Below are 16,791 nucleotides of genomic sequence, written 5' to 3' on the forward strand. Positions count from 1 at the left end.
TCCCACCACTGAATCACATTGATTCAACATATGGAAAAGCCTTCAGAATTAGCGACCCAAGGTTAACACCCACACCCAGGGATCCTTTTAGAAAGAGGTTTAATGTCCATTATGAATCACCTACATGACTTCTCGTTGAAAACAAGTCCAAAGTTGACTACACGATAGACCCAATCTACGAGGCGACTTTCCACCAAGCAGGTACCAATCGAGATCCTTCAGAACACCTCCCTGAGTGGGACCTAATGATCTAGGACTCATACACCTATCAATGAGGACATCCTGTTATAAGGTTGAACTATCTTTAAGGATCCTCCAGCTCCACTTCCATAGGAAAGCCAAGTTAAACACATGCATGTCCCTCACCCTAAGACCTCCTTTATTAAATTGGTTTGTAAACATCATCCCATCGAACCTTATAGTATGTTTTTTTATCCCCTTTGGAAGCCCTCACAAAGTAAGCACCTTTGCAACAAGACAATATGTTTCCATACCTTTTTTTTAGATATCTTCGTGAATGAAAGGGAGAAAATAAGAATACTATTTAGGACAAAGTTGAGAAGAAAACCCATATCACTGAGACCAATATACGTATTACTTCACAACACAAGGCGTCTAAAACAAAACCTAAGAACTCGCTCAAGGACTCGTCCTTTCTAATAAAAGCACTCAAAAGAAGGAAGTCATACAATCACACTATTTGAATCCCTTTTGGATATTAATCTCTAGCGTATGAGACCCATTAACAAGAACTGAAATATTTATTGAAAAAACACAAGCATGAATCTAGGATTGTCACATATCATTATAACAAGGTCTTGAGATCGGTAATGTTGGTTTTTCAATTACAACGTCTTAAAATGGGTGGTTTTACGGAGTCAACACCGAACATATCAATTTCCTTAACTTTGATTCCTTTTACTTTAGGCGATTAACGTTGAGGGAGGAACTTTGTCCCCTAATTGTGGGTTCCCTGACTTTTCAATTAGAGAGTTTGGTACAATTGGTTTGGGTTTTTTAAACTATATTAGAAAATTCATAAAAAAATGATAAAGGGATAAAAATGCAAAATTAGTTTGTTTGATTGGATGTCTAATTGTAGTGTATGAACTGAGTATTTACAGAATAAAAAAAAACATGCATATTAGCCAAACATCGAGGTTTATGGTGATGAGCCTTTGCTCGGCTAATTTGACGGGTTGTGCGTGATAGCTCCCCTTATAATGGGGATCGTGGCACCCCACGTTTAGCTTGATTATCTTCCTTCTCGATGTGGTTTGTTGACTAGGTCCTTAGTGCTCAACTCCATGGAGATGTGTCTTCTCACACATTTCTCAAAGTGGTTTAGTAGAGCTAGTAACATGGAAGGTGTGTTTCTCGCGTCATCGTCCAATCCCACCATGTTTTGACTCAATGTTTAGGCTTTGATGATCCATGTAATGTGTTAGTGGCCTTGAAAAAGAATTTGCTCCCTTACTCAACTACTTTAGCATTTCCTAACCTTCAACCGTTTGGGAGGTCTCCTCGCCTAGTAGTCTATTCACCTATAAGTCGAGGTCAACTAAAATGCAATTTATAATCACCTTTGTAATTTGATTTTCACTCCTTCTTTAGTTGTGGTGGAAAAGGAGGCTCTTTTCGCATCATCGTGGGAGAGTTGCGCACCGTCTGAAGAGGTATTTTTTTCTTGACAAATGTTATTAATATTATCGTGATAACCGATAAAGTACAATTTAGGGGGGGAGAGGCGTATTCGATGATAGGCAGCATCTGTGTTGTCTTTGGTATGAAGATGTACCAGAGTCGAAAAAAACACTTGTTTTCTAAGTGTGGTTTTGCAAGTTCTATTTGGTATGAGGTATTTATTAGGCTTGGGATCAAATCGGTGTTGCTCGGAAATTTGTTCACTTTGCTCCGAACTTTTACTTCTTTGGTTAGGAAGGGGAAACGGTTAAGTAACATTTTATTAATTTGGCATATGATGGTTTGGCTTATTTGAAAAGTTAGGAATGACTATATCTTCAAAGCAAAGGCTTCCAAAGCAGAAGAGGCGATAAATGCAACCCAGAGGCTTTTTTGGGAATGGTTTTTAGTTAATAAGTCGGTCTATTCTTGCCTTTATTACGAATGTGTTAGGTTCCGTTTTGATTGTATGTTAAGGACTTAAGGTAGTTTATGCTCTTTCAAGTTCTTGGCATTTGCTTGTTCATTTATTTGAAGAGGGGTGAGTGCTGGTTGTACTTGTACTTAATCTTTTAGCAAGGATTTAGTACCCCTTGCACTTTTCTCATCTTATTCAATAATAATGCAATTTGCTATTAAAAAAAAACTTAGTAAAAACTTGTTTATTCGTTTGTCTTTATTCCTTCATTATCTTTCTTACACCAGCTATATGCACAAAAAGGTTTGAAAAAGCATGTAAACTTTTCAGACGGCTAAGTAACTATCTAAAGACACAGTGACCCAGAAAAAAGAAAGTTCCAAAAACAGGGAGAAAAATAACTAGGTTTGCACTAAAAATAAAATTTAACAAATTTTTGTGTGTGTCCGCTCGATAGCAACCAAATTAAAAAAACTCTTGAATTTATACTTTCTTTTGCTTTTTAAGTTTAATTTTTTTTTTTTTTTTTGCATTACAAGTGAAACACAATATGCTGGTAAAAAAAAAAAATCCAACAGCGAAAGGAGATAAAATTTAAAAACCCAAAGTATATCAACTAGGGATAAAGCTAGAAGAGAGACCTGCATAGGCTATGATCCTCCGAACTTTTAAAACAAAATTATACTAGTATGCAATTATTCCTTCAAAAAAAACTAGTATGCAATTATATTTTTTGGTTCCTATAATTTCTCTTACGAAGCTTATATGATATTGTATAATGGTTTTTATTTTATTTAATACATTAGGTCTTAAACACCTACATTTCTAGACTTGATTGCACTAATAATTAACTAGAATCCTTAATTCCTTCAAAAAAAAAAATGAGGTTTTGTTTGAAATTTACAGAACAACCTAATTAATCCTTAACTAGAATCTCAATATATGATTCTTCATTGCAATTTCATTTAGAATATCAAATCATTGTCTGCAATTTTGTTTGCATATGAACTGCCAACGATTCATTGGTCCCAATTTCATCGTGAATGGTATCCTCGTACGCCCGCACTTTTCGTTGTTTCACATTTTCTATTTATGCTATATATTCAAAAATCGTTTTACTCTCGTCATTCTTAGCCAAGCCACAAGGTAGTCTCATTTTTTATTATATTCTTGAAATTTCTTATAATTTTAAATATATTATAATTTTTTAAATATCTTGTATATATATTCTGCATTTAAAAATTAATTTTTCTTCACTAAATCATACTTTCAACTTGGTTTCTCCTACCCTTAAAAAAAAACTCGGTCCCCCTAAGCTTAATATTTTTCTGGATTTGTCCTTAATATCAACTCAACCATTTCCTTAATATGATCTACCACTTATTCCCCCTGATCCGTCACTCTTGTACTTGTTTTGAACTAGCTACTGACTTTTCATTTTGGTGTTGGTATATGCAATCTTTAGGTGGTAGATGATGACTTTGAACAATAGGGTTTTAGAGATATAGATAGATATGGTTGGACTACGATTTAAACGCGTGCATTTTAATCTCTTTCAAAATATTATTGTCATGCTATAGATATAGTTTCCCTCAAAAAAAAAAACTATAGATATAGATATAGTTATTATAAATTCAAGCAGTGAGTAATCAAGAGTCCCAAGTAAAAAAAAAAAAAAAACAAAAATTATCAAGAGTCCCACGGCACAACACACACAGGTATAATAAATAAGGAAACGCAAGATTGGAATAATGAAATTGATTGTAGGGTTGCCGCAACGGCGAGATAATTTACAAACTAGGCATCCAATTGAGAGCAGTTGGAACTTGGATGGATGCATTTCCCTTTATTGATTTTCAAGGGAGGGGGAAGATCCAATCCAACCTAATTCACAAGTCAACTTGTCACATCACAATGAATGCTTTTGCAATTTGCAATGATATTTATAAACTATGCAGGGAAATCGTAGCCAAAACTTCTTTAACAACTTTGCTCTTTATTATCAAACCAGTGGAGCCAGCCAGCTGATTCACAACTGGTTTTGTTAAACTAATAATTATCTTCGTACATAGGTTTTATTAGAACCGCTAGTTTACATATTTATGTGTAGAAAAAAAATGGAAGAAAGAAAAAACAGCTACCAAAAACCTTGGCAATGTTTCACAGAAAGAAACCCTATTTAAGAGAACAATACAACGTAACCATGTTTGAAAACTTCTGTTTTATTTGATTAAAACAGCATATTTAGGTAATACATGGGTAGGTGTAGCACTGGAATCCTCAGAGAGTTGTTAGGGCCTCTGAGACAACTTTACCCTCCATGAAAATGTTAGATTAGATGAAGATATTTTGTCAAAATGTAAAAAAAAAAACTCAGATTAAACATTTAAACCCTACATCTTGCCCTACTTGTTTATGATCATGAATGAAAGTCATCACATCCCTTTTAATTTTACCTTTAAGTTCAAAATATCATTCATTCTCTTTAAGCTATATATAGCTAGGTTCAAGTAGACATTATTTCATTGAATCAATGATTCCAGATTTCCAGTAATTTTCCACCAACTTTAACTATATAATACTATTAAGTATAAACCACTACACCACTTGTGTAAGCTGTTATTTCACACAGTTTTTGGAATAGAAATCAAATTCAAAAATCAAAAGGACTAAATTTCTTATGTAACAATAACATTGAACTCACACAGCAGTTCCAGTTTGCAGAGGAAAGGCATATACTCAAAATTGCACAGGGATTTCCACCACCTGTGCACGTACTCAGATAGATGTTAATCATTTTCTTTTAGGAGAGATAGATGTTAATCATGTTATATTATAAGTTGATCAATTCATGATAACATCTGCAAAGATCAGTATAAATTTTGTATGCAATAATACTAGCAGAACATCCCTATATCTGCTGATCCTACATTCATTTCTTCTGTAGAATAAACCCTAATCAATATCCAAACCAGGAAAAACAGGAAATTAAATGGAGTAGATAACAAATATTGTTGCAATTCCTTGTACTGCCTTCAATGCATTTAATTCATAAAAAATAATAAGAATTTGAGTGCATGGATTCTTATGCCCTAATCATCCATTTTGATCTTGTTCAGATACTTCAATAAATTGGCACCCAGTAAGAACATACTTGGTGGGCAACTCATTTATAATACATAGGTGTCTTGCTAATGATGTTATTAGGGCACTCAACTATTAGTTTACTAATAGAGAACTAAGTTTTAATATTGGAACTTTTCTTTAGGTAAATGTTAATGATTAGTTTGTCACAGGGAGGGGGGATTTGTTAGGGTCAAACATCTTCTTAACACTCATTCAATGTCTAATCTCATGCCATTATACTACACCTTATCACAATTTAATGGAAGTATATAGTTCAAGACCAAATCACAATTTAATGGATGATATGGATATACCTTTGGTTTTTTTAAACATATGAATAGTTTTCCATTTGCTCTCACCATAGAAAAAGAAAACATTTTAATGGAACAGTGGATTGCAGCATTTAAATATGACCGCTGAAAAGGGATGGAGATTATTCTCCTTGAATGGCTGGTAGTTACATAGAGGAATGTTAGGGACATACTCTTTTCAACATTCGCTTCTAAACTCATTCTTTTATTGGGTGAAACCATTGTATGACCCATCACTTTGAACGGAACCCATTTTGAAAGTGTGAGACTCATCATGATTTAAGTCAATAAAAAAATAAGTGTTGGAAAGATAGTGTTACTAGCACTACTCATTTATATATATTTTGATAGTCAAAGAGAGATTATTATTATTATAAAATATAAAATATCAGTCCTAATATTGAAGGGCTGCTAATGAAATTGAATACCATAAATTGATCATTTATATATCGTCATCAGAAAGCTAAAATTTAAAGTATTAAATGTACAAAAACAGGGCTTAATTTTTATAAAGGCACAAATTAGTAGAAATTACTTTGTTTCATGACCATAATTTTTCTATTAATTAATTATTATTTTTTTGGATATAGCAATTTAAAAAAGAGACATTTTTCCACCAAAAAAAAAGAGACATTAACTTCTTAAAAAAAATTATATATACATTTTTTTACTACTTTTCTATCTAAAAAATAACAATTTAAGTAGGTAGTATTTTTCAATTTTTTTTTGAGGGAGTATTTTTCAAAAAATTTGTTATAAAGAATTTGAGATATTTTACTAATTTTTAATTAAAGTGAATTACATAAATGGGTTCAAATCAAAAATATTGTGTAGTTTTATTTATCTTTTAAGAAAAAAGATTTGTAATTAAAATTCTTAGATCTATGCTTGTATTCAAAGAATTAACATCTTCAACTTAATTTTTTTTAATTAGAAAAATGACTTATGATGATCAATTTGCTTAGAAGAAACAACAACAATAACCTTTTAATTTGAAACTTGATGCTGAGAGACCTTGAAGCAAAACAAACTATCCAGTGACATTCCTTCCTTACTGCAAACACAATCTAAAAAAAAATATTCAGTACTTTCTCTGATCCATGATTTCTTCTTGCCCCTACATCACTGAGTTCAGCATTGAATTAGAGTAAACATTTATAATAAAATAAAATAAATACTTAGTGAGTGGCTCCAGAACTTTCATCAATCAAACTTTAAAAATTGGGCATATATATTAAATTAAAAATACAGGCAGGACGTACAAGGACGCAGCAAACCTTTATGAAAACTATCATATGCCATTGGCTGGTTGGTTATCATCAAGAATCAATACAAAAAACATTGTAAAATGGGAATATAGGGCACAAAAAGGAAAAAACTAAAGTAGTGGTCACTGAAACAAGATATGATGATGATTACAAGGCAAATCACTTGAGAGGATTTATTCTGATCAGATATTACCGAAAACTAGCAAATTAGTGTTGACTCTGATCCTTTCGCTCCTCCCAAGATTTTCCAACCTCTACAAAATCAACACCTCAAACACATTAATTAATTACACAACATTTTTTCTATAAAAAAAGAGTTTGATTAAAAGTAGTTTGAGAAGAATATGATTAATTAAAATTAATTAATCACTCTGAGTTTGACTGAATCAAAGTAACATCGCGATTTTGTTGAAACTTTAAAGTAAAATTTTTGTCAAAATCACGTTGATTCTTTCAAGCGAATTCAAACATTCACTTAGTTAATTACTTACCACGGATTCAAGAAGCATGTAGATAGATTCATAGTGGCTATTCCACAAAAGTTGGAGCTAGTCTCCCAATTTGGAGTTGAACAAGGGAATAAGGAGTAATCATTATTATTAATATTGTGGTTGAAACTTGGTAATTCCTTAGGGATAGTAGGAATTAGGTTTTGGTGATGATATTGAGAAGAAGTAGCAGACATCATGTTCCTTTTAATCATAATGGATTCCTCAATCACATTAAATCCACCATGATCTCTAGGTATTTCACTATCCAATAGGTTATGATGATTATGAAAAGAAGGGTTACTACTATAGGTCTGAAGTTGAAGAAGCTGACGCCATCTTGCATAAGCCTCAGTTTCAGTACTATCAACAGGTGATGTTGAAGATGACATCAATTGTTGCAGCATTTGTTGAGTATTTGTTGAATCTGCACCAGGTCCAGGGTACCTAATTTCTTCTTGTAGCATTCTTCCACTGCTACACATCTTGTAACAAGTCCTTTCTCTAGCTCTTGCTCTTGCTCTTTCTCTTGACTCTTTTTTTGTTTCTTCTTTCTGTGTCCATTTCAATTTTCTCCCTTTAGAAGAACAACTACCATCGCCGCCACCACCGCCAGAAAATGATTTGTTGCTATTTGAATCAAAAAATGGGCTGTTGTCGTTGTTGTTGTAACAAGCAGCGTTTTTAGTTCTAGCTAGTTCTTTGATTGCAGTGTCAGATTTAGTGAAAAGCCACTCAAGTGTGTTACTTGGTTTGTCAAACTCTAACATATCTTGAAGATCAAAGAACTTTCTTGCTATTTCACTTGACAATCTTACCCTTCTGTCTCTCAAACCCTGTGATGTGTGAATCTTACTGTGCCTATCTTTCTTTCCTCCTATAACTGCTGCTGGTTGTTTCTGCTCTGTCACAACAAAATTTGGAATCGGAAAACTACTATTAACACCAAAGTTGTAGCCATTATCTTGTTCAAACATTGCAGTGTTGTTACAATCTGCAAAATTAGCATCAGGGAATGGAACAACATCATGATGTGTTGATGTAGTGAAAGGAATAGAAAGTAGTGAATCATCAAGAAGAGTAGTATTGTTATTGGGAAAATCATTATTTTCAGGATTGTCAATGAGAAAAGAAAGGGTACTATTAGGGTAAGAAGAAGAAGATGATGAAGAAGGGAAATTATTAGGGAAAGAGAACATTTGGAACCAATGGTTGAAAACCCTAGGTATTGTGTGGAAAAGATCACAATTCAACACAGTGGTAGCTTCTCTGCTCCTATACTTAACGGTCCAAGTACAGTCCCATAGACTTATATATAATCATTTATCTGAGATACCTATCTCTATCTTTGAAAGGATCAGACTAACTAACTACTAAGTACCACGTACTAACTATACTAAGTACATTTTTTGAAAATAACTATACTCAGCAGTAAGTAAGTACTATCATAACCATTTAAGACTTGATTTATTTTTTGAAGGGAAAAATAAAATTGTGATGTTTGAGGAAAGAGAGAAAAACAAAAAGGGAGATTTTAGTTTAGGGCAATGATGTACTTTGCACATAGCTACATTTATTTTGTGAAATGTAACTATACTGTTACCAATCTGAGTTGGAGCAGACGGACGAAAATATAGCTCAAGTATATCACCACATCATATAATTGATCAAAAAGTACACATACTTTTTATTATTATTATTTTTATGAAATCCACTTTTTTTTTTTTTGGGTACAAGGACACACATACTTCCGCTAAAAAAAGGACACACATACTTTTTATTTTAATAATTATAATGGGAAAACAATTTTTTTTGAACGGCTAACCATCGAGAGATAATTTTTTAATAAATTGAGATGATATTGTATTGGGTTGACGGCACCATATTGAGATAGCATATTCTTGGCCATATGATTCAATAAATGACTCTTATGTCCAGGCATCAAATCAAATCATGTTATAGTGCCACTTTCGAAATATCTCTACAAAATATCTAGGTTTTGTTGTGTGAGTTATATGTCCCATGTCGGATAGAAAAGTAAAGGTTGAACATCTTATAAGTAAGAGGACTCATAAACCCATGACCTTTAAGGTTTTGGGTAAGAGTGTGGCGTCTCTCTCACTTGTATGGTTGTTCTGACCTCGATGTGGGCGGTCCTCCTTGGCTCCCCTCGTGACCCAACAGTGGTATCAGAGCCCCGGTTCGACGAAGGGTACAACCGAGGTAGCCGGTCCGTTGCGCAGAAAGTAGCAACGGCAGTACAATCAGCAAATGGCTCCTTGTGTCAGTTCCGTTGCGGAGAAAACAGCAACAACGATACAAGCAAGTAAGAGCTTCCCGCTTGAAGGGGGCATGATGAATAGATGGACTCACACTTGAGGGGGAGTGTTGTGTGCAAGTGTGAGTTATATGTCCCACATCGGATAGAAAAGTAAAGGTTGAACACCTTATAAGTAAGAGGATCCATAAACCCAAAGCCTTAAGGTTTTGGGTAAGAGTGTGGCGTACTTGTATTGTTGTTCTGACCTCGATGTGGGCGGTCCCCCTTGGCTCCCCTCGTCACCCAACAGGTTTCACTTAAGTGACATCGACTTTCACTTAAGTGACATCAAGTGACATCGACTTTTGATAATAGAGTGGTACTAGCAATACTCTCTTTTGAACATTTTCTCTAATACGTACTCTATTATTGGTTTAAATTATTCTGGATCTATACTTTGGAAATAGAGCTCAAACAAAGTGGTGAGACATACATTGATTTCATTCAATACAATAATGAGTGTGGTTTCACTTAAGTGACATCGACTTTTGATAATAGAGTGGTACTAGCAATACTCTCTTTTGAACATTTTCTCTAATACGTACTCTATTATTGGTTTAAATTATTCTGGATCTATACTTTGGAAATATAGCTCAAACAAAGTGGTGAGACATACATTGATTTCATTTAATACAATAATGAGTGTAAGAGAGAGTGTTAAAAAATGAGTGTTGCTAGCATTCTTTTTGGTAATATTGGTGATATCTACATGGTTAATGTGTGTGTAAAGGAGTTGTACATTGTTGATGTATGCAATTTAAATTCTAATTTTAAAGACAAATGTAACACTACATTTGTTCATATGTGATGATTTATATTATATAAATGTTGGAGTACGCTTTACACAATGTTCGTCTGTCCACTTTTCTCAATAAATAAAAATGAAATTTATAAAAGTTTATGCAATGAAATCGGTTTTTGTAAATAAAATAAAAATCTAAATAAAATAGAGTTAATTTGGTATCACTAAAAGTCTAAATAAAATATTGTTATTGATATGTTTTATGTAAAACAACTCAATTACAAATAAAATAGTTCAAATTAAGGGTAGTATCGTCAAAAAAAATTGTGCCATAACAAAAATGTGAATCCCTCTTTCCTGTCAAATAGCTCAACGACGAAACTCAAATACTAAAGTGCGAATAAACGTGATATTTCGGGTTTGGATTCGCGCTCAACATGCAAATATATATCTATAACTTTTTACGGTCTAAATTGTTTTACATAAACATTTACGTCCATATTTTTTAGGCTATCGCACTGGTTTCCGACCCACCAATAGTGGGCGACTAATGCAGCTCATGCGTAGATGCATGCGGTCAAGCGTTGTTCCTCCTAGAAATCGAACTCAGTATTCCCCGGATATGTGCAACTTGGTTACATTTACGTCCATTTTATATAGAAGTATATATGCTTTGAGTATGAGTATACTTTTGGATTAAGTTTTTTTTTTAAATATATATTAGTTAATTTTAATTATGAAAACCCTAAGGAAAAGTAGTAACAAAGGAAATTGTAGTAGTTATATACACCTGAAAAAGTTGAAAACCCTATCCTTATGGATCTAGCTATGATGGTTTTTATCCGAAAGACAATGAACTTTGAAACCGTACAAAGAGCGTAAAAGGTAGGTGAGAGGCTGTAATAGCTGCTTACCTGTCTCCTTTGTATAAAACTCAACCGCAAATATACCAACTCAGTCAGAAAAATTGCATTTTCATTTTTCTGAAAAGGCTGAAATTATAGTACAAATTGGTAATACAAACTTCAAACTCGGTGTTCTTTTTGAATGCGCGCCCACATAACTTCATTTCAATCCCGAAAAAAGCTCTTTCTTCTCTGACACCCGTTGCACCTTCACTTGGATACTATCTCTATGTGTCCTTGTTTATATCATATACCAGATGAATACGTACATACTTAAAATTATAATCAACTATTTCTATGTTTACTTCTTTATATCATATACTAGATTAATATGCACATGCTTAAAGTTATAATCAACAGGTTTTGAAAAAGTTTGACTCCATGGAAAAATTGATTCAATTAACGTGTCGTCTATTTGAAAGATAACTCAATCTGCTCAATCGTGGTAATACTTTGGAGCATCTATTTGAATTAAGATAATAGATTGAATACTACCTACGGTATTTAAGTTAGATATTTATAATCATCTGTCTGCCCAAAAGAAATAAAGAGCTCTGAGCGAATGAGAGGGGTTGTGAGAGAGAACCGCGACGGCCAATGGCACCGCCATGGGCAATCGTACCGGTACGTTTCACCGGAGGTGAGGAACAACGGGGGGGTTTGGGGTCCAGGCAGGGTGCCACAAAGGGGGGGGAATGAGGGAGATTGGATTGACGTGAGACCACGACGAAGGAAAGTGCGGCGACAGGTTTCTTCAGGTCAGGACAGGTTTCAAGCAGGTGAGCGGCTTCGGGAAAGGGAAGGTTTCAAGCTTCGACGGTCTAGGGTTAGGTTTGCGGCACAAGAGGATTGCTACCACGGGGATTACGATACCGGTACAGACTACACGGACAGAAGGAAGGTTCAATGGGCTGACTATGATTGCGATTTTGAGGATGTGTCTGATTATGGTACAGATGTTTCTCGGCAGCTGAGAAGAAAACAAATGCCAGTTCCAGTTCAGAATGCAATGCGTGTTCAGAATGCACCGCGACAGACTGCTATGCATGTTCAGAATGGGAGTGTGGCGGTTCCAGTTCTAGCTCAGACACCGCACGCAACCAATGCTGCCAGTTTCGGAGCTGAGAATGATCAATCATTAAAACGGTTTGTCACTTTCTATATCACTAATTTCCCCCCACAAGCTTCGACTTTTTTCTTGCGAAAAGGGTTTGAAGTTTGCGGTATTCTCGAAGATGTATTTGTGGCGAACAATAGGAATAGGAATGGTGATGTTTATGGTTTTGTTCGATATGCAAAGGTTCGTGATGTTGACAAATTACTGAAAGCTTTAAACAATGTCTGTTTTGGCCAATATTGTATACGTGCTGTGCTTGCAAGGTTTGATAGGAGGAATGCGAAGGAGGGTGACTTGGTGAGGAAGGGTGAGGGTGTAGGAGGCAAGGCTGGTGGGAAGGAGAGCGGGGAGGGTGTCGGTGAGGGGAGTAAGATGAGGAAGAAGGATAATGAGGGAGAAAAAAGAGAGTTGCTGAAGGAGGGAGCGGAGGAGAGAGAGGTGAGGGTGGGTACGGTTTCGGTGAGGGTGAGGGAGGCGGGGAAGACGGGAGGAGAGGGAGTGGTAGGATTGCATGGTCGGAAGAAGGGGAAGGTGGGTAGGGAGGCAAGCACAGACAACATGAACAAGGTGACAAAATTGGTACGCAAATACACATCTTCTGAGGAAGATCGTAAATGGGCAAGTAGAGGCTTGATTGGCACTGTGATTGGTGGGGCATCGATACCGCTTATTCAGAACCGAGTGGACGATGCAGGCTTCAAGGACTTAGACATTATTCCTTTGGGTGCAGATAAGGTGTTTATACACACCCTCTCAAGTGGAAATGTTTTCGATATAGTGGGAGGAGCGAAACAGTTCTTTGATTTGTTATTTTCTAGCATGGTTCGGTGGGATAAAGCGGTGCTGCCATTTCAAAGAGGAGCATGGGTCCGGGTTTATGGAATTCCGCTACAAGCATGGAATGAAAGCTTCTTTAAATTATGCGTTCTTAATTGCGGTAGGTATTTGAGAACGGACAATTGTTCTTTAAATAGGGAGCGATTTGACTATGCTAGAGTCTTGATTTCTACGCCGTCACTAGAGGTGCTTAATTTGTCCGATCAATTGATAGTTGATGGTGTGACGACGGACATTAAAATTGTGGAAGAATTGGGACTTAATCTTGGTGACGATGCTTGTCTTTATGAGGATGATGCTCAGTCCGAATCCTCATATTCAGAAGACATTCCTAATGACATCGAATTGAACAATCATGTTGCTACCTTGGCTGAACAAATTGTTAAAGATTTAGCTGCTGATGACGTTGTTATTACTGAAGCAAATTTACATGATAAGTCACATATGGCATCTCCAAATCCGGCTTCAGCTCCTGGACGTCCAGCAAGTCCACAAAATTCTCCTCAACAGTCTGATTCCATTTTTATCAACAAGAACCTTTATGTTTCTCAATCGGCTTCTGTTTTAGGAGGATCACCGCTAGCTTCAGCAACATTAAACTCAACACCTTCGTCTATGGAAAATGCTTCGGTTGGTAAGAAAAACACAGCAGCTGATCTGGACAACATTGTTGCTCAATTGCCGATAATAATTAATGATGTTGCAAAGGTTACAAGAAGGCAACGACGAGTCCGACCAGCTTCGGGTTCAGCTGAAGATGTGAGCTCGTTACGATCAGGTCCGTGGAGTGTGGACTGGTTACGAAATGTCCAAAATGGCGATATTGGTTTAATCTCTTCACATAAAAAACGGCTGAAAAAAGTGGGAAATGGTTGTGGTGAAAATAGGTGCAGAAGCAAGTTTTTGGCTAGTAAAAAGAAAGCAGGTGGTGTGCTTCGACATCCGGTATTGACACTGAAAAAGGTGGCGCGGTTACCAAGCAAAGATAGAGAAGAAGTTATGAAAGTTCTCAGCAATTCAAAGGTTTTGAAGAATTTAAAACAGAAAATCCGCAATCGCCGTCGTCAAAGAGAAAGAATAACAAGGTCCTTGGAGGAGGTTAACGTCAGCTCAAATAATGAGACTTCCTCTATGGCTTCAGTAAATGGTGATTGGCAAAGTTGGGTGGTTCTAAAGGGTGATGACAAGACAAAGGCGGATGACATAAATGGTATTGGTGCAGCAATTGGAGTATCTTTTACAGGTACTACTCACAATAAATTTAGTGTATTATCTCGTTCAAAAAAAGTGGATGATGGGCCTGTGTTGACGCTTGTAAGAGATGAGGGAGGCGGAGCTGATGTGGGTGCCTAATTGGAGTCGGCAGGTGTCGGAGAAGGGCGGGGAGGGGGTGAGTAATGAAGTTGGTTTCTTGGAATGTGCGGGGTTTGGGTGGTTTAGAGAAGAGAAGAGAAGTGAAGAAGTTGGTAGTGGAGAAAAATCCTTTTATTTTATGCTTACAAGAAACTAAATTATCTGTGTGTGATGATCCTTTGTGTAAATCTTTATGGGGTGACTCGAGTCATGCATTCTCGTATCGACCATCAGTGGGGGCCTCTGGGGGGATTTTAATTTTGTGGGACACTTCGGAAGTGGAAGTCTGGTCATCCATTAGTCAGGATCATTTTCTTCAAATTCATGGTCGTTTTATGCGCACAAATGAAGAGTTTTATTTATTTAACATTTACGCTCCATGCGAGTCTTGAGATAAACAAGACCTATGGGCATCTTTGTCTGTCCGTATCCAGGCTTTAAGGGGTGCGAAGGTGTGTGTCTGTGGTGATTTTAATGCGGTTAGATGTGTGGAGGAACGTAGGTCCGCAAGGGGGGGCAGTGTCGCTAATGACCATCATCATTTCAGTGTGTTTATTGATGACAATGGTTTGATCGATTTGCCGTTATGTGGACGCCGTTTCACGTGGTTTAAAGGGGATGGCACCGCTATGAGCAGAATTGATAGATTTTTACTGTCTGAAGAGTGGTGTTTACAGTGGCCTAATTGCTTTCAGGTAGCCCTGCTTCGGGGTCTATCTGATCATTGCCCGCTCCAGTTATCTGTGGATGAGGAAAACTGGGGACCGCGTCCATCTAGAATGTTGAAATGCTGGCAAGATATGCCGGGATATAATCAGTTTGTGAAAGTTAAATTGAAGGCCTTTCAGTTAGAGGGGTGGGGCGGTTATGTGCTTCGCGAGAAATTAAAATTCATTAAAATTGCTTTGAAGGAGTGGCACGCGGATCATGCAAACAATATCCCTGGAAAAATTGAATCTTTAAAACAACGGCAATCAGAATTTGATGATAAAGGTGAAGACGGAGAGTTGTCTGCGGATGAAATTCATGAATTGCGGGAAATAACAAATGATATTCATTCCATGTCTCGCTTGAATACAAGCATTATGTGGCAACAGTCGCGGTTACTTTGGTTGAAGGATGGAGATGCTAATTCTAAATATTTCCATTCGGTTCTTTCTAGTCGACGTCGTCGCAACTCCATTATTTCGCTTTTGGTGGACGGTAATATTGTGGAAGGGGTTCAACCTATTCGGAATGTCGTGCTTTCCCATTTCAGAGAACACTTTGCGGCCAAGCATACTACTAGGCCGGGGATTGATAATTTACCTTTTAAATGTTTATCTCATGCGGATGGCAGCGGTTTAACAAAGCCGTTTTCAGCAGTCGAAGTTAAAACAGCAGTTTGGGATTGTGATAGCTACAAGAGCCCCGAACCCGATGGGGTCAATTTCGGTTTCATCAAAGAATTTTGGGACGAGTTAAAGGAAGATGTTATGCGCTTCATCTCAGATTTTCACAGAAACGGTAAACTGACAAGAGGTATCAACACTACTTTCATTGCACTTATTCCGAAAATTGAAAGTCCCCAACGTATTAATGATTTTAGGCCTATCTCTCTGGTTGGTTCTCTTTATAAAATTTTGGCTAAAGTGTTGGCTAATAGGCTAAAACTGGTGATGGGAAAAATTATATCAGACTCTCAGACTGCTTTCGTAAAAAATAGACAGATTTTAGATGGGATTCTGATTGCTAATGAAGTGGTAGATGAGGCCCGAAAGAACAAGAAGGAATTATTGTTGTTTAAAGTTGACTTCGAGAAGGCATTTGATTCGGTAGATTGGGGGTATCTGGATTTAGTTATGCAAAAGATGGCTTTTCCGGTTTTATGGAGGAAATGGATCAAGGAATGTGTAACGACTGCAACAGCTTCAATTCTTGTTAACGGTAGCCCTACAGATGAATTTCCTTTGCAAAGGGGTCTGCGACAAGGGGATCCCCTCTCTCCCTTCTTGTTTTTGATAGCCTCAGAGGGTCTGAATGTTATGATGACTTCGGCGGTGCGAAATAATATTTTCAATGGGTATGCGGTTGGAAACTCAACTTCGGTTGTGGTTTCCCACCTCCAATTCGCAGATGATACTTTACTACTTGGTACTAAGAGTTGGACCAATGTGCGTGCCTTGCGTGCGGTCTTGACTTTATTTGCAGAGATGTCTGGTTTGAAAGTTAACTTCAACAAAA

The 16,791-nt window shown here is 36.5% G+C and overlaps 1 protein-coding gene across 2 annotated transcripts; it reads right to left on the reverse strand.

Moving 5' to 3' along the window:
* Positions 1–6,745: 6,745 nt before the first annotated feature.
* Positions 6,746–8,802, reverse strand: LOC146958604 (uncharacterized). 2 transcript variants are annotated; one of them, XM_085740124.1, is made up of 2 exons: positions 7,599–8,802; positions 6,746–7,060 (listed from the first exon to the last, which is right to left on the reverse strand). In XM_085740124.1, the coding sequence occupies exons 1-2, from the start codon at positions 8,491–8,493 to the stop codon at positions 7,014–7,016; spliced, it is 942 nt and encodes a 313-aa protein (XP_085596250.1). In that variant the 5' UTR covers positions 8,494–8,802; the 3' UTR covers positions 6,746–7,013. The 2 variants fall into 2 exon arrangements, with proteins under 2 accessions (XP_085596250.1, XP_085596249.1); XM_085740123.1 differs by having other exon boundaries at positions 7,298–8,748.
* Positions 8,803–16,791: the final 7,989 nt, after the last annotated feature.

This window comes from Medicago sativa, chromosome 1 (assembly GCF_051527215.1).
Source record: "Medicago sativa cultivar Bolivia chromosome 1, Bolivia_mono, whole genome shotgun sequence".
Classification (NCBI taxonomy): domain Eukaryota; kingdom Viridiplantae; phylum Streptophyta; class Magnoliopsida; order Fabales; family Fabaceae; genus Medicago; species Medicago sativa.

Bases quoted from the DNA above. Each gene is read 5' to 3' on its own strand.
- LOC146958604 (XM_085740123.1), bottom strand. From the start codon at position 8,493: ATGTTCTCTTTCCCTAATAATTTCCCTTCTTCATCATCTTCTTCTTCT.